This window comes from Thalassophryne amazonica, chromosome 8 (genome assembly GCF_902500255.1).
Source record: "Thalassophryne amazonica chromosome 8, fThaAma1.1, whole genome shotgun sequence".
Classification (NCBI taxonomy): Eukaryota; Metazoa; Chordata; class Actinopteri; order Batrachoidiformes; family Batrachoididae; genus Thalassophryne; species Thalassophryne amazonica.
Window position 1 is genome coordinate 105,016,973 of NC_047110.1, and position 18,812 is coordinate 105,035,784.

The window sequence follows — 18,812 nt, forward strand, 5'->3', positions numbered from 1 at the left end:
TCATTATTCATCATGGCTTTATTATTTGGTGGGACCGAGGCTTTAGTCACACCAGAGTATTAAAAAAAAAAAATCATACATAAATAGAGCCCAATTTTCATACTGATCATGATTAAAGCTGAAATACATCACACATTTAATTTAGTTCTGCATATTTATCAGGGTTTCTTTTTTTTTTTTTTGCTTTTATGATGCATTAAATGTGCCGAAACAATTTGTACAGTACTACAGTATATATATGCAACAGTTTATAGTGAAGACTATGGTGACTAAATTGATATTGCAGATATTTCTGAATCATTATTCATCTTAACTGATAAGTGTGGTCTACTGTAATTTATATCTGTCAAAGGACAAGCAATGCAATAAGGCATGGGTTTCAAACTGACAGCCCGGGGGCTGAATAAGGCCCATGAACCATTAGATATGGCCCAGGTGATACATTTTCTTAGAAAAGAAAATGCATGGAGATGCCCATCATGTTGTTGGGTCAAATACTGGGTGTCCATTTTGGGGTTTTTTTATACAGCAGAAAGAGCCTGTGAGCAAAATTACTTTGTGACTGTAAACAACAGACTGTAAAGTGAGCTGGTTGGCAGTCACAATGGAACACATAGAAAATAATAAATAAAGAAATAATAATAAAAAAAAGCAGATTGACTGAGTCTGAAATAGGCAACATTATGTTGGTCTTTGACTGTTCAAGTCTCCACAAAGGAGGGTACAAACCAACTTGGAGCCTGTGGTCATTTTGAATTTTAGCCACACATACTACGAACACATTTTTGTTGTTACTACAATGTACAAGTCACACATTGAATTCATAGAATGAAATAAATGGTAGAAGGTCTCTAAATGTGTTGCACTTGGGCTCGGGTGATTATCAGAGTGACTCCTAGTCGCCCTGTTGACATGATGGATGACAAAAAACAGTCTACAAATTCTTCAAAGTTCAAGGAAAAAATGGTGATAAATTCACCCCTGGTGCAGTTTTATTTACTTAAAGACGTTTGCTTTCTGATTGGGTCTTACTTTCTGATTGGCTGGTTAGTCTGTCTGTTTTATGTTCGATTGCACTACTCGGGTCTTGTGCTTCTTGTGTTGGCAGTGTCATGTTTCAGCTGCTTCACGTGTTTTTAAGTTGTTCTGTTTGATCTGGTAGTTACCGGGAGGACCCCGCCGGTCCGACGGCGAGTCTGGCGGAGCCAGTGCCGCGCAATGACGTGCCAGCGGTGAGTGGTGCGGCTGGGGGGAGGGGGGTTGTTAAGGGGTTCGGGGCTGGCAGGGCAGGGGTTCCCCCCTGATGCCTCCTCTCCTTTATCCTGCTGTTTTGTGAAACAACAAGCACAACAAGGTGGTTATGGGTAAAGACCGGGGGCATAAACAGCATACAGCATACAAAAAAGTTTAACACAAATCATTTAAGATGTTTGATGCAGTTTTGCTAAAAGAAACCAACTTCATATCTCAAGAGACAGGAATGAGCTTCCAAGGTTAGAGTACATTTGGTCAAGCAGAGTCCTCCTTTAATAGGAACAGAGAAAAAGGTTGTCAACACTAAACATTGAGAAAAACCAACATCATTGTCCATCCACCATCTTTACTAGACCTGAAATACGCTGCGTTTTTTTTTTTCACAAGGCAAATAATGTTGAGAAAGATTTCAAGTAGACAAGTCATAGCTGATATGTGAGTTCAAAACATAAATCCTTCATCTCTTAAACTGCTTTAATTCTGTGACTAAAGCAAACCAATGCTGGGAATTACATATTTGGATCACTCATAGCAAGAAAATGCAAGAAATATAGACAAGGGTAGTCAATAGGGCAGGGCAATCTCGTTTGAACCCCTACGTGATATCGCTGGATTTGACCACTTCTGGGGAAAGCCTGCTGCGCAACACAAACACAGCATCACTTCATGCGTAAAGATGGTGTACTGTTTTGTTTTCGGCTGCAATCACTGAGGCAGTCGTGAATAGGGATGGGTATTGATAAGATTTTATCGATATTGATGCCATTATGGATTCCGCTTATCGATCCGATTCCTTATTGATTCCCTTATCGACAAGGTTGGGTAGGCTTATTTTGAAATGTAATCCAAAAGTAATCAGATTACAAGTAATCCAAATGTATGTACATACATACATGTAATCCACATGTATTCTTTCAAAGTAATCCTACCCAACCTTGCTTATCGATACCTCTTGTGAATTTTCTGTGTACTAGAAGTAGGCTTTACAGGTTTTCTATGTCAACAACATTTTAAATTGGTCACTGTAGCCTTAATCTCTTAGATTTCACAGAGTACACAACTACAGACTCCTGCCATCCAAAATATATACTGTTAATAAGCTAACAAACCTAGCACACAAAGTGAAGCTAAGTTCCTAATCTATCACCACAAGTACCAAATATAACCTGACACCTAATTAACACAGCCAACAAACATAACCAACTAACTAACTGAAGCTAAGGCCTAGCTTGTTATTAATTGATCACAAGTGAGAAATACAACCTGACACCTAACTAACACAGCTAACAAACAAACCCAACTGACAACCTGAAACTATAAGACATAGCTTGTTACTAAATGATCAAAAGCAAATATAACCTGACACCTAACTAACAGAGCTAACAAACAAACCCAGCTAACAAACTGAAACTAAGCCCTATCTTATTAATCTGTCATCACAAGTAACAAATAGAACCTGACACCTAAGTAACACAGCTAACAAACCAACCCAGTTAACAAACTGAAGCTAAACCTAGCTTGTTACTAATTGACCACAAGTAACAAATATAACCTGACACCTAACTAACACAGCTAACAAACATAACCAACTAACTGAAGCTAAGACCTAGCTTGTTATTAACTGATCACAAGTGACAAATACAACCTGACACCTAACTAACACAGCTCCAAACAAACCCAGCTAACAAACTAAAGCTAAGCCCTTGCTTGTTATTAATCTGTCCTCACAAGTAACAAATATAACCTGACACCTAACTAACACAGCTAACAAAGCCAGCTAACAAACTGAAGCTAAGGTCTAGCTTGTAATTAATCCACTGGCTCAATGGGCAATTTTCAAGTTGCGCCAGCATCTTGAAACCGAGACTTCCGGTTAGTGAGTCTCTCGCTCGCATGTTTGGCATCATTAGAAACAACTGCTCAACTGTCAGATTTCCAGGGAGTGAAATGGCTACTAGAGGAAAATTCCACGCCGTATCGGTAAGTAATTTTGTTGTTATTGTTGTTGTTGTTTACCCACAAGGAATAAGAAGTAGCGCTGCAGTGATGTGAATGTCGATGTAAAGCCCCGGTCACACGGCACTAACGATGGACACCGAAGCCAAAACAACACAAGAAATCTGGACTTACATTGACTTTCTGAGACATTGTTTAACCGCCGTCCAACTTCGTTCCTGTGGCGCTTCGTCAGAATTTTCAAACTGTTGAATAATGTGAACAAATCCTGACGACAACTTCAATTCATCCGTTTTCCGTTTTGCTTCCTGTCCTGACGGTACCTCATCATTTGCGTTGTTCCCGTACCACCAGCGTTCCGTTTGACTGTTGTCCGACTTCGTCCAACCTCCCAAGTCCGACATCTTGCACGAATGTTGACGATATCTGAACGGATCAATAACTAAAGATCCAACGAGCTGAACGTGATTGTCCATGTGTGGGACGAAAAGCAGTGTTGTCATACAGAAACAATAGCGGCAAACCGTGTCTCCGTAACCGTAAAGAGTTGTGACGTCATCACGCATGCGGCAACTTGAAAATCATCCATTAACAAATAGAACTGGACACCTAATGAATAGCTAAGAAACTAATTAAATCCAGCTATCATAATCAAGCTTTAAGTTAAGATACTACAGGACCAAATCTAAACAACAAACAGCTAAGCGTGTTAATTTCCAGGCTAACAAGGAGCAATGTGCTGCTATTTCAATAAATATTCCCAAACGTGGGTTGTCTGACTGACAGGTTGGAATACCAACCTGTAGACTGGCAGTGGATTTTAGGTGTGTTGTTCTGGCTTCATTTGCATCATCATAGTCCTATAAAGGCCCCGAGGCCCGTTAGTGTGGGTGCGTTTCTCTGGAGTCCGAAGCATGAAGCAGATGAGAGTCTACGACTCCCTCTGGAGGGGACACCAGTCTGACTCAGGTTATTTGCCCAGTCAAGGCCTCAGCCAATGTTCATAAAAAGTGCTGCAAATTACTGGTTGGGCACATATGGTTTTTTAAAAAAACAATAGTTTGCACCATTTCTTGTGCTTCATTATCATGTTATATGGCAACATATGTCAAATGTCATAGAATCCAACAGATGCTACCCTTGTTTAACTGTAAGTGTTAAAGTATTCAAAACTGTCCCATTTATTAGCTCAACAACCAACAATTTGCATCCCTTTTTTTTTTTTTTTTTTACCAAAAACATGTTTTGAAATTAGTCACCATTTTTTCTGTTTTTAGCCCATAACTCCAAAACATTCCATGATAGATATTTTAAAATATAGCTTTTTGGAATTTTGATGATTAGACAAGGTACACTTTTAAATATGATTGGGGCATTTTTAAATGTTGATCCTGTGTAATCCTTCGTTGACCCCTACCTGGCTATAGCTACTGCCTTTTTAAAAGCATTTTGGCAATTAAAACTCCAAAATTAATGTCCTACGAGGTCTGTCAATAAAGTATAGGTCCTTTTTATTTTTTCAAAAACTACATGGATTTCATTCATATGTTTTACGTCAGACATGCTTGAACCCTCGTGCGCTTGCGTGAGTTTTTCCACGCCTGTCGGTGACGTCATTCGCCTGTGAGCACTCCTTGTGGGAGGAGTCGTCCAGCCCCTCGTCGGAATTCCTTTGTCTGAGAAGCTGCTGAGAGACTGGCGCTTTGTTTGATCAAAATTTTTTCTAAACCTGTGAGGCACATCGAAGTGGACACGGTTTGAAAAATTAAGCTGGTTTTCGGTGAAAATTTTAACAGCTGATGAGAGATTTTGAGGTGATACTATCGCTTTAAGGATTTCCCACGGAGCGGGACGTCGCGCAGCGCTCCCAGCCGCCGTCGTCAGCCTGTTTCAAGCTGAAAACCTCCACATTTCAGGCTCTATTGATCCAGGACGTCGTGAGAGAACAGAGAAGTTTCAGAAGAAGTCGGTGTCAGCATGTTATCCGGATATTCCACTGTTAAAGGAGATTTTTGTAATGAAAGACGTGCGGACGGATTGACGCTCCGCCACAGGAATAAAACCTCTGTTGGAAGCCTTAAGGACAAGTTGGAACATGTCCAATTGTTAAACAATTTCTCAGATACTCACTCCACTGAAAGCCATCAAAAGCCGCCTGGATTTTACAAATGGTTATCAACACGGAGGTGTTTTTCCTGTGCCACCGCACCGCACCGGCTGCGTCCCGACGCGCGGACCCGTCCGCACGTCTTTCATTAAGACAATCTCCTTTAACAGTGGAATATCCGGATAAAATGCCGACACCGACTTCTTCTGAAACTTCTCTGTTCTCTCACGACGTCCTGGATCAATAGAGCCTGAAATGTGGAGGTTTTCATCTTGAAACAGGCTGACGACGGCGCCTGGGAGCGCTGCGCAACGTCCCGCTCCGTGGGAAATCCTTAAAGCGACAGTATCACCTCAAAATCTCTCATCAGCCGTTAAAATTTTCACCGAAAACCAGCTTAATTTTTCGAACCGTGTCCACTTCGATGTGTCTCACAGGTTTAGAAAAAAGTTTGTTCAAACAAAGTGCCAGTCTCTCAGCAACTTCTCAAACAAAGGAATTCTGACGAGGGGCTGGACGACTCCTCCCACAAGGAGTGTTCACAGGCGAATGATGTCACCGACAGGCGTGGAAAAACCCACGCATGCGCACGAGGGTTCAAGCATGTCTGACGTAAAAACATATGAATGAAATCCATATAGTTTTTGAAAAAAATAAAAAGGACCGTAACTTTATTGATAGCCCTCATATGTGAAGAAATAAAATACTATTTTTTTGGGGGGTGGGGGGCAGAATGTGATGAGTTACTGATCCCATCACCATCTTGATTTTCAGAGTTTACCAAAACCTCCAACATTAAAATGGCGTTGTATACGGCTCTCTAACGCTCAGCTCGTTTGTATTGCGCCTGAATGAACAGAATGCAGCAACAGTCCTGCATCGCTTGTGGTGAGTCAGTGCTTCAACATTTTTGTGCCAGGCAGCAATCAGTCAGTAAGCGCACTTAAAGGTTTCTAACGCGGCTGTTGTACAACATCAGAGCAGTAAACTTTAAATGAGCTGGGGCAAGAAAGCCCATCTTCAACGGAACAACAGACAGCAGCCACCATGAGTCACGCAAAAGCAGGTAATGGGATCGATGCGGTTGATGGCCTCTGTTGTGTAGGAGCAGGGCGTGGCAGAGAGCACGACTAATGACTTGTGCTCGATGAGCTCATTGATAGGTCACTTCACCAAGATTACAGAGATAAATAAATAAATAAAAAAAGAGAGAGAGGAAAAACATGACCTGCTGTACATGTAGCGACGTGTAGCGCAGCTTTAGTCCTGACACCAGCGACACTGGTCAAGTGAGTCATAGCTCTCCGGCTTCATCTGCCGCAGCACACAGACCGGATGGGTAAGCGGCTTCTCACAGGCACAGAAATGGTCTGCACACTTTTAGGGTTATAGATCAATATGTTGTTTTGACACAGTAATGATTTGTTTGTTTGTTTTCCTCGGTGCTGCCACAGCAGATCAAGCTGCATTCATCTGTATCATTTTTGTACATATTTCCTGCAGCCTAGCTGTAATAATATATTGGTGACATACCTGTGAAAAATGGTGTTTGATGGCACAAGGAGTCAGTTTAGAGGAGCACTAACTAGGGATGATATCACTTAAAATTAATAATAAAGGACAGTGTTGGTATTATATCACAGCATTCATGGTTTCGCACTATATGATCCCCTTAATAATAATAATAATAATAATAATAATAATAATCTTATTTGAGCAAGAGTTGGACGATTTAAATGTTTCAAATCTGCTCCTTCAAAGTTATAATCTGGTTGAAAATCATCATAAACCAAAGATTTTCCTCCGGTTGATGTACAGTATGTTTAAAAAGGTTCATGACAGTGTGTAATTACAGATCAATAAGGCTTAAATAAGCGTCTTAACAATATGTCCATGACTGCTGAGAATGTTTCTGGCCTGGCAGGGGTTCTGCACTATTACTGGGGGGGGAATGATTTATCATTATGTTGATGGTGTTTCACAATTCATATGGTGGCACACTATCACAGCACCCCGAACATGAAGCTGTTGAGGTGAAGGACAAGTGGTGAAGCGTCTTGAACACCAACAAGACGATGCTGTAGAGGAAATAGTCAAGGAGAAAAAATTCCACAAGCTGCTTGTGTAACACTGATCACCTACAGGTAGTGTGTAGTATCAAACTGTGACATCAGTTTAGTTTTTTCTCACTAAAAGCTGTTTTAATTAGAGATCAATAATGCATTTGTTTTTTACTTCGGTGTTCCTCAATCAGTCCTCCTTTCGGTGTCTAATTAAAAACTTCCTCCTCCCAATATCATTTTGGGATTAGAGATATTATGAGGACAGCTTTCTTCCACCTGTGAAATATAGCGAACATTCGTCCCATCCTGTCTATGGCTGATGCTGAGACCCTGATTCATGTGTTTGTTTCTTCTAGATTGGACTACTGCAATGTTCTATTTTCTGGTTTACCGCAGTCCAGTATTAGGGCTCTCTAGTTGGTTCAAAATTCTGCAGCCAGACTTTTGACAGGAAGCAGAAAGTTTGACCACATTACACCCGTTTTAGTGTCTCTTCAATGGCTTCCTGTCCCAGTGAGATCAGATTTTAAGGTTCTGTTACTGGCCTACAAAATTGTTCATGGACTGGCACCTCCCTACCTAGCTGACCTGGTTGAGCCCTACGTACCGGCTTCGGCCTTGCGTTCTCAGGGTGCAGGACTACTTTGTGTCCCTAGGGTGAATAAAAACTCTGCGTGTTACAGAGCTTTCTCTTATCGTGCCCCTGTTCTGTGGAATGATCTCCCTGCACAAATAAGGCAGTTGGATTCTGTGGAGACATTTAAGTCTAGACTTAAGACCCATCTGTTTTCCCAGTCTTATCCTTAGTATATTATGTTTTTATGTGTTCTTTTTACTCTTTTATATTTTTACGCTTTTATTGTACCTTTGGATCTTTCAACTCATTTTGTTCTGTTTTTGAATTGTGTTGTGCGAAGCGCTTTGAGGCGACCCTGTTGTGAACTGGCGCGGTACAAATTAATACATTTGATATGATTTGATTTGAATATTGAAACTTAAACTTTATTCTAGACATTTTGACTTCATTTTTAAAATGTGAAATTAGAATAAGCTTTTTAAAGCCCAAATTACTCCTACTAGTGTAATAATTAAATATATTGTGCAAAAATACAATAATATTTTTCTTTATTAACATTTGTTTATTAGCGTTTGAGAAAGTTTTTTTTTTTTTGTACTTTAAAGTGTAAGGACAGCCTCCCTTTAGAAATGGGAATTGCTTTTAACTCCTCCTTCACTCTGTGGAGTAAGGCAGGAGTAAAGTCACTGTGAACTGAGTGGAATGTAATCATGCTTGAATCTGGTGAAAAACCCAGACTTGGTGGAGTTTTCTAAAAATAAACTGCTTGTGAATCGTGCATTGACTGACCCGAATGGACGAAGCTACCGACGGTTGCTAAAAGTGATAACACCTTTAGTGTACAACATTAAATAAGATGCGAGTTTCACTTAGCACAAATATTGCAACAGCGACTTCGTAGATGATCCATTAGGACATTTCACCACACAGTAAGCTGTATTATTCCAGGTAATGACAGACACAACCCCCCAGAATGGGTTGCCGCGGACTTTACACCAAACGTCCCCTGGTGGCCGTTTTTGGCTGATGAAAATATCGCCGAGCTCAATACAAATACATGTTGTAAAATTTCCTTGTATGAGTAGTAACATACCGAGTAAACCTACATTCGATGTTTACACCTCTCAATTAGTCAGAATTGGTCGCATTTGTGATAATTACCAAAGTTTTTCCACCAGACACCATAAACTTACTAGTAGATTAGTTAAACAAGGGTTTCTGTATAACAAATTGGTTCTTCAGTTCAAAAGATTTTATAATAGACATCAAGAAATAATATCTAAGTTTGGGGTTTCCATTAAAAACATGTAGAAGATGGAACTTCTTCTATCTAGATTAGCTAATTATAACCTACAAATAGGGTAAACCTTAGATAAAACCTATAACATACTATATCTGAGCCTTTGTTTATACAGTTATACTGCTTATAGCTTAGCCTCTTAGCGATTAATTACCTAATAGGCTGCCTCACCCTCATTAACCATATATATATATATATATATATATATATATATATATATATATATATATATATATATATATGAGGTCTATTAGAAAAGTATCCTACCTTATTATTTTTTCCAAAAACCATATGGATTTGATTCATATGTTATTACGTCAGCCAAGCTTGAACCTTCGTGCGCATGCGTGAGTTTTTCCACGCCTGTCGGTTGCGTTATTCGCCTGTGAGCATACCTTGGGGGAGGAGTGGTCCAGCCCCCTCGTCGGATTTTCATTGTCAGGAAATGGCGGAATGATTTGGGCTTTTTTTCCATCAGATTTTTTTCAGAAACTGTTAGAGACAAGCAGTTGGAAACCATTCGAAAAATTTATCTGGCTTTCGGTGAAAATTTTACGGGCTTCACAGAGAATAAGGACTGTTACTACAGCTTTAAGGATGCCCCACAATGGTGCACGGCACGCCGCACTCCGAGCCGCCATCAAGAAGCAGAAACCACCACATCATTTCTAAACAGACGGCTGTGTGGAGCTGGGACCGTCGTGAGCAATTTCTCTGGTTATCACAAGAGCTGGACATCAGCCATTTTCCGGCAGATTTCACTTTTAACAAGAGATTTTGTCATGGAAAGCCGCACGGAGGCTTCGCGCGTCAGGACCGATTCGCTGATCGAGCGAGACAAAGGAACACCTCCGTTTCGGAGTGCCAGGGGACAAGTTGGGACATGCCCAGCTCTCCACAATTTCTCTTATACTCACTGGGCTGGTAAGCACTGAAAGCCGAGATAGGCATGTCCCAACTTGTCTCCTCGCACTCCGAAATGGAGGTGTTCCTTTGTCTCGCTCGCGAAAGCCAGATAAATTTTTCGAATGGTTTCCAGCTGCTTGTCTCTAACAGTTTCTGAAAAAATTCTGATGGAAAAAAAGCCCAAATCATTCCGCCATTTCCTGACAATGAAAATCCGATGAGGGGGCTGGACCACTCCTCCCACAAGGCGTGCTCACAGGCGAATGATGCAACCGACAGGCGTGGAAAAACTCACGCATGCGCACGAAGGTTCAAGCTTGGCTGACGTAAAAACATATGAATCAAATCCATATGGTTTTTGAAAAAAATAATAAGGTCAGATACTTTTCTAATAGACCTCGTATATATATATATATATATATATATATATATATGCCAGTTTAATGTTTAACGCTTTAAGTGGTTACTGGGATGATCAGCTGTAATTGCATGTGTTCCCACACGGGGGCAAAGCTACTGAATACTGTGTTAGAAATATAAACAGAAGAAAAAGAAACAGCAAGATGTGTAACGCTGGCAGCTGCAGGTTTGGTGATAAAACGGCCACCGTTTTTCTCTTTTCTGCAAATATATGTACTTATGTCTCCATATACATTTCTACACGCTTTACTTTTTCTTGTTACCCCCTTTTTTAATATTATTATATTTAAGTAAATACTGGAGGAGTGGGGTACAATTAGTTATACCTAACAGCTAACGTTAGCTTATCTAGCCAGCCTTAGCAACGTTCATCGTAGCTTACAAAATAGTTGGTTCTTTTGTGTTTGATAACCCACATTAATTCATACTTTTGCCCACATTATATATATATAAAATACCATAGGGTTATCGCAACTGGTCCACCTTTACAGGTACTCTGCCCTGCACCATCTGTGGGCCAGTGGCATCGCTCTCTCCTCTCCTTCCATCTTTTCAGGCACCAGCACATGGCAGGAGTTGAGTGGCTACCGCAGGTCATCAGATGGGCACCCTCCCTACTTTTGATGTTTTGTCAAATTAAGCCCATGACACATCAGGAGGGCTTGACAGCAAATCCAGCATCCTGGATCTACCCCCACTGACCGCCACTCAACTCTCTGCCATTGATCCTTCCACAGCCTGGCTCTGCCACCTCACATCCCTATGAATCCAAATCCATCTGGATGCTGCCTCTGCCTGCCTAGTGATGTTGCCTATCAAGCACTTTCTGGCCACCCCTTCAATTCCCAACTGCCCCAGCATCCTCCAAAGTGACTGCCAAGCAAAACCCCTGCAGCCGACCTCTACTGGAAGGTTCCAGGCCTTCCACCCGTTTTGCTGGCAGTCATGTTCCCCTTCTCGCGCTCATGTGCCTCCTCAATCCTCTCTTCCCAGGGTACAGTCAGCTCTATGAGTACAACCTGTTTAGTGCTCCTAGACCAGAGGACCATATCTGGTCTAAGGCTATCTCTGGTCTAAGGCTATCTCCTCTTGGTGTCAAACCCCTCTCTTGCACTCCTTCCCATCTTGTCCAGCTGCCTTGCTTTGTCATGGCTATGGCCTTTACATGCTGGGTCTCCTCCTCGACCTTACGGATCTTTCTCTGCACCATGTGTTGTCGTTCATTTGGATTTGCTTTTTCCCAGCTTGTCCTAGTTGAACAACCCAGTCCAAGCCTGCCCCTAGCTACTGTCCCCACGATGTCCGCCTGGTGCAGCCGATTCTCCACCTCTGTGAGTGCTCAACTGGCTGACCACTTGCGACCCGTCCTGACGGTAATGTCTGCCTGCCGCACTTTCTCATCCTTGCTGTCTCACAACATCATGGCCTGCCGTATCTTTGTCGCTTTAAACTCCTCTACAACCGATGTTACACGCAGCTGCATCTTGCTGCCTGTGCTGTACAAACTGATGGAGCTGAAGCTTTTCGGTACACCTAGCCATCTCCTTAGATAGGTGGAAATTGATCTCTCCAGTACCTCAACAGAGGAGACCGGTATTTCAATAACAAGCAGTAACCACAGCAACCAAGGGAGTACCCCGTACTGGTACCCCCAGGCCTTGTACTTGACAGGTAAACCGCTCTTCTCCAGGAATGTCATCCAACTTTTTGTTTGGCTAAACATCTCTTTCACATTTATTTTATATGTATCTGTTAATACCGTTACTGTAGGTTTAACTACGATATTATACTTTATACACTAATTACCGTTTTTGTTTATCGTGTTAGCTTGCTGGGTACGGTTGGCTTATTCATGGATAATTTAGCTCTTCCACTAGCTTATTTTTGCCATTTACAATTCTATTTTACATGGTGTAGATTTTTAATGATTCATCAGTTTATGTGTTCCTCTAAAGACATCAACATATAGTACTTAAGTTCTTAGGTTTCCATTTGATATCATAATGATTATACTTTTTATTTTCCTATAGTATGCTAAAGAGTTACTTTAGATAGACACCAGTACACACACACACACACACTCACAGCTTCTGCTTCTACAGCTTAGCCTACTAACTATATTTGATTTTACTACAGTAGTCTACATACTAATTACCTTTACTACAATCTTCTCCTGTGATGTCGTATCCTTCTTATGTCTTATTACTTATTATATGTACCTTTTTCTTGAGCTGCTTGGGTGGGTAGGGAGAGTTCCCATGGGATAAAAAAGCTTTTTAACCTACCATCCCTGGTTCTCAAGACCAGGCACCTACTCTACTCTACTCTTTTCTACTCTCCTATTTTACTCTTCCTTTTTAGATATTTAGATATATCTTTGTATACTGGCATAGTTCCACCTTAGAATTGGAATATAATATATAAGATATACCTTACTGAATTTTCATGAAATTTGGTCACCTTTCAAAGGGGTCAAACTCGTCAAAGTCAATTTAATGTACAATGGTTGATTTCAGGTCAGCTTTGTGTATAAATCACATCGTTTCAGACAGTGAGAGCCATCAGCTGTTAGAAACAAGTTAGTGACAAAACAAAACCAGCTGATTTCAACAGACAATCAATAAGCCCGAGCGAGTTTTAATCAGCCGGCCAATCGCGAAGTATGAATTCTTGCCTTTGATTTGCCACTTCGCCGGAAGTGATGTGGCTCCGCGGCAACCCATAGCTAGCAGCCACATAGGGTGGACACAGAGTTACTGATATTACGAGAGGCGGAGACACTGGGCTCGGCTCCTGTCACTCAGAGTGACCACGCCCCTAATTATACATGGCTTCATGATTTAAAATGTCTTAAACAAATAAGTTCACCCCTCATACAGTTGTCATAGAAAACTATCTATAGCCCATGGTAACAGGCTTATTTGTACTGTAAAGTTGGACATTTTAACATGGCGTTGAATGGGAACCTGCTCGCGTTTCGAGCCAGCCTCAAGTGGCCAGTCAAGGAACTGCAACTTCTCCTTCTGAAGTAGGGCTTCATCTGATGCCATCAAAGTTTACTGCTTGCTTCTTACACCACAGTTAGTGCACTGTCTGGATCAACAGTGATTAATAAAATAAAATAAAACCATAAAATAAAAGCGTTTCACTTTCACTGTAGTAATATTTGTCAGTAAATGCCAATTGACTGTATACATACATGATTATTTGTATTTCTTTTTGCATACCTGAGCAGAATTTGTAAATGTTTGAGAAAACAAACTTCATGTCACTTGCACTTTGACTTTACTTTATCACAGCAATGTTTCCAGGCAGAGCGCTGAAGTCACGGCGGTGCGCCTTCACATGCGTGTGTGAGGCTTTAATTGCTCCATTTTTCCTTATTAAATCAGAAATCACCAACCTGTTCATATTTCTGCTCTAAGATCAGATGAAGAACAAAAATATTTAATAGAAAATCTCACCAGCTTGCCAGTATTTTCCAGCTGCAACATAATAAAATATACAGTTTAGTTCCTTTATTTTCTGTTACATTTATTTGACTTAAGATATCTTAACAGGTTCTAAAACATTCTTGAGCTCACGATGAAAGTGAAACCTTCTGCATGAGTCAGGTGACTGACCCGGAAGAGAAACATTTCTGGATTTTTTTTCTTCCTCTTTGTTCTGGCACCTTCTCATTTGCTCTTGATGATCCTCGATTCAAGCGAGCGTTCATCCTTTGCTATCAACGACTTGAGGCTCAGACGAAGCTCCTTCATTTGCTGGTTAACGAACATGTGTAATTATCAGCCAAGCACATACATCTCTCTCCAAGTACATCATGATTTCCACAGTGGTATGTACTGCACGCACAAACAGCATGTGCACACACCAAGACACGATGGTTTATGGCACCTGCACGATAAATAGCGTCATGTCCACTGACCATGTCTGAATCTGCTCCTCTCTGCTCCGGCAGCAGGGGCTTCTCCTCGGTGAACTGCTGCTCCTTCATCCCCGCCATCCTCGACAGCAACCTGCAAAATGCAGCGTTGATGTACACACACACACACACAGACACACACACACACACACACACACACACACACACCACACACACACACACACACACACACATGACTGCTGTTTCATCATGCAGGATGCTTGAGTACAGCCACTGTAGAGCACGTTCATCTTTGACCCTAAAACAGATCATCAGAATTCACTGAGTTTTAATTGGTATGATAATGCTACTTAACAGGGTCATATAAGACACCTTTGCAATATAGGTCACCTAGTGTCTTAAAAAACAATGTTTGCAGCCAAATATCCTACATAGACTCTGGTCTCACAGAAATGTCCTGTTCCTGTGCCCGTTGCTTTAAATGGAAAAGAGTTGCTGCTTGCCACGCCCCCTCTCCAGCTGAACAGCCCCGCCTCACTCCCAAGGGACCATATGGATATCACGTAAGGGTTAAATGAGATGTGTTCGTCCTTAATTTTGGTTATTCTTTGGGCTTTCAGCATAGGCATATGGAAAATAAGGGGTTGACCGATTAGCGGCACTAACAATTGATTCAAATCCAATAACATTTGTTCCGCAAATCTGATTGGTTAATTGTGTGAGATTTCAGGCCAAATATGCAACATTTTAAAATGGTCAAAGCATATGTCTATGAAATACATTTATGGCTGGATAGAAAGCTGAAAGGTTGAAGTTTTTCATGCCAGTGTCAGTATTGGCCCTGCATTTTGTCAGTCTAGCATAAAGTCGCTGCACCTGTTTGACACTCTTGGTCTGGTGCCAAAACTCAATAATTTTTCTTCGCTGTAATATGGTTAATCTTGGCATTTTCCTGACTCTTGCTTGGCATCAACATAAACTTCAGGGTCTCTGCAAGTTAAAAAGAAACATAAGTGATTAAGTTTGTAGCATTTAAGGGTCAAACCGAGTGTCTTAAATGTATATTTTTTTGGGACACCCTATATACGTGGGCTGTCAATAAAGTATAGGTCTTTTTTATTTTTTTCAAAAACTATATGGATTTCATTCATATGTTTTTACGTCAGACATGCTTGAACCCTTGTGCGCATGCGTGAGTTTTTCCACGCCTGTCGGTAACGTCATTCGCCTGTGAGCACTCCTTGTGGGAGGAGTCGTCCAGCCCCTCGTCGGAATTCCTTTGTCTGAGAAGTTGCTGAGAGACTGGCGCTTTGTTTGATCAAAATTTTTTCTTAACCTGTGAGGCACATCGAAGTGGACACGGTTCGAAAAATTAAGCTGGTTTTCGGTGAAAATTTTAACGGCTGATGAGAGATTTTGAGGTGATACTGTCGCTTTAAGGACTTCCCACGGAGCGGGACGTCGCGCAGCGCTCCCAGGCGCCATCATCAGCCTGTTTCAAGCTGAAAACCTCCACATTTCAGGCTCTATTGATCCAGGACGTCGTGAGAGAACAGAGAAGTTTCAGAAGAAGTCGGTTTCAGCATTTTATCCGGATATTCCACTGTTAAAGGAGATTTTTTTAATGAAAGACGTGCGTGGTGCGGCGGCACAGGAAAAACACCTCCATGTTGATAACCATTTGTAAAATCCAGGCGGCTTTTGATGGCTTTCAGTGGAGTGAGTATCTGAGAAATTGTTTAACAGCTGGGCATGTTCCAACTTGTCCTTAAGGCTTCCAACAGAGGTGTTTTTCCTGTGACGGAGCGTCGTGGCGGCTGCGAGCCGACGCTGCAATCCATCCGCATGTCTTTCATTAAAAAAATCTCCTTTTAACAGTGGAATATCCAGATAAAATGCTGAAACCGACTTCTTCTGAAACTTCTCTGTTCTCTCACGACGTCCTGGATCAATAGAGCCTGAAATGTGGAGGTTTTCAGCTTGAAACAGGCTGACGATGGCGCCTGGGAGCGCTGTGTGACGTCCCGCTCCGTGGGAAGTCCTTAAAGCGACAGTATCACCTCAAAATCTCTCATCAGCTGTTAAAATTTTCACCGAAAACCAGCTTAATTTTTCGAACCGTGTCCACTTCGATGTGCCTCACAGGTTTAGAAAAAATTTTGATCAAACAAAGTGCCAATCTCTCAGCAACTTCTCAGACAAAGGAATTCCGATGAGGGGCTGGACGACTCCTCCCACAAGGAGTGCTCACAGGCGAATGACGTCACCGACAGGCGTGGAAAAACTCACGCATGCACACGAGGGTTCAAGCATGTCTGACGTAAAAACATATGAATGAAATCCATATAGATTTTGAAAAAAATAAAAAGGACCTATACTTTATTGACAGACCTCGTATATGCCTGCATGCGCTTGACACCCCATGCTACTTCCTCAGACTACCTCAAAATCATGAGTGAGAGACAAATAAATAAAGCCATAGCAGCTTGGATGTCGCCCGGGTTAACAAGATCTGCGTCAGTTGTTGAGGAACCAGGACACACTGATGGGAAATGGGCTACTGGAACAAGTCATACATGGACAAGGACTGACAACATGGAACTGATGGCAACTATGACAGCAGACTAGTGAGAGAGGTTACATGCAACGCATGTGGGAACTATGAATGAACAGAAGACCAGGCTCCACACTGACCAAGAAGCACCTGGCAGCTCAGTGTTCTAACATCAATAGAAGGAAGCTACTATTGAAACTGGAGATCCAGATGCTACAGCAGCATAGTACTGAGCAGTGTGAATGCACAGAACAAAGCCTGGTAGGACAGAGTAGTGTTAAGGAAGCAAATGATATCCATATGCCTCCTCTGACAGATGCATCTACTGACCTGAGGATGAAGAATGTGGCCAGTCTACAGCAGACAGCAACAAGACCCCTGTCTCACTGACAAAGTCTTGTCAGGAAAGATGCCTGCTGACATTAGCACAGATCTACTCACTATCCCCACTACCAGCATTGCAGAAACCATTGAGCTCTTTTTTGCCACTACAGTAATCCTTGACACACTTGGGTATAAAATCAGGAATACCCCTCCAAAGGGAGAGCCCTCCATGGAGAAGAAGATTGGAGGCCCAAATCCGGAAAGCCCGGAAGGATGTTAGCCAACTAACAGAGGTACAGAAGGGCATCATGGGACACAGGTCCTGGATGGATACAAGAAGTCCATAACGGAGACCCCGGAAACTGCCAAACAAAGGATCACAGCTCTGGCTACTCGGCTGAAGTGATAAACAAGAGAAGCAGAGGTGAAGAAAATAAATGGCCTGTTCTTCAATGACCCATCCAGGGTGTACTCCCAGCTGAAAGGGGAAAACAGTAATACAAGAACAGACCAGCCCAGAACTGAGACTGAACAATACTGGAAAAACATCTGGGAAAAAGAGGCATCACACAACACCAATCCCAAGTGACTGGTAGACCTAAGAGCACACCACAGCCACTTCTCAGAACATGAACCAATCAACATCACAATGGCAGACATCAAACAACGAGCTTGAGGGATTAATAGCTGGACAGCACCAGGGCCTGATATGATCCACACCTACTGGCTGAAGAAGCTAACAGCACTCCATGTGTGCCTGGTTTTAATTTTAATTTTACCTTTATTTAACCAGATTAGTCCCATTGAGATCAAAATCTCTTTTGCCAAGGAGACCTGGACAATTCTAAAGTTTCCAATTCACCTAACCTGCATGTCTTTAAATGTGGGAGGAAACCGGAGCACCCGAAAGGAACCCACACAAACATGGGAAGTACATGCAAACTCCACACAGAAAGGCCACACGTGGGAATCAATCCCATGATCTACTTGCTGTGAGGCAACAGCGCTAACCACTAAACCACCATGCTGCCATGCTAGTAGTACAAATGCTAGGCTACTAACAGCGGGTACTCACCCAGACTGGCTAACACAGGACAGGACCATCCTGATCATGAAGGACCCCCACAATGACACATTCAAACTACCGGCCAATTACCTGCATCTCCACAACATGGAAGCTTCTATTAGGCATCATAGCAACCATGTTGAGTAGGCACAAGTCAACACATGAGCACAGCTTAGAAGGGCATTGGAAACAATGCCAGAGGGTCGAAGCACCAGCTACTGGTTGACTGAGCAGTACACCTGGACTCAAAGACCAGAGCAGATCAATCTGAGCACGGCCTGGATTGACTACAGGAAGGCCTATGACTCAATGCCTCACACATGGACACTGAAGTGCCTGGCACTATACAAGGCTAACAGTGCACTGATAACCTTCATCAAGAACTCAGTGGGACTGTGG

General features: G+C 42.0%; 1 protein-coding gene across 4 annotated transcripts in view; it reads right to left on the reverse strand.

Annotated features, from left to right (window-relative positions):
• ndrg4 (NDRG family member 4) overlaps positions 1 to 18,812 on the reverse strand; it is a 178,180-nt gene that overhangs the window by 80,537 nt on the left and 78,831 nt on the right. For 2 of the 4 annotated variants that reach the window (XM_034177164.1, XM_034177166.1), the window contains exons 2-3: positions 14,512 to 14,602; positions 1,167 to 1,325 (exon numbers count right to left, since the gene is read on the reverse strand). In XM_034177164.1, the coding sequence (XP_034033055.1) occupies positions 1,167 to 1,325; positions 14,512 to 14,589 (237 nt within the window). In that variant the 5' untranslated portion in view covers positions 14,590 to 14,602. The remainder of the gene's footprint in view (positions 1 to 1,166; positions 1,326 to 14,511; positions 14,603 to 18,812) is intronic. The other 2 variants (XM_034177165.1, XM_034177167.1) reach the window with 2 other exon arrangements.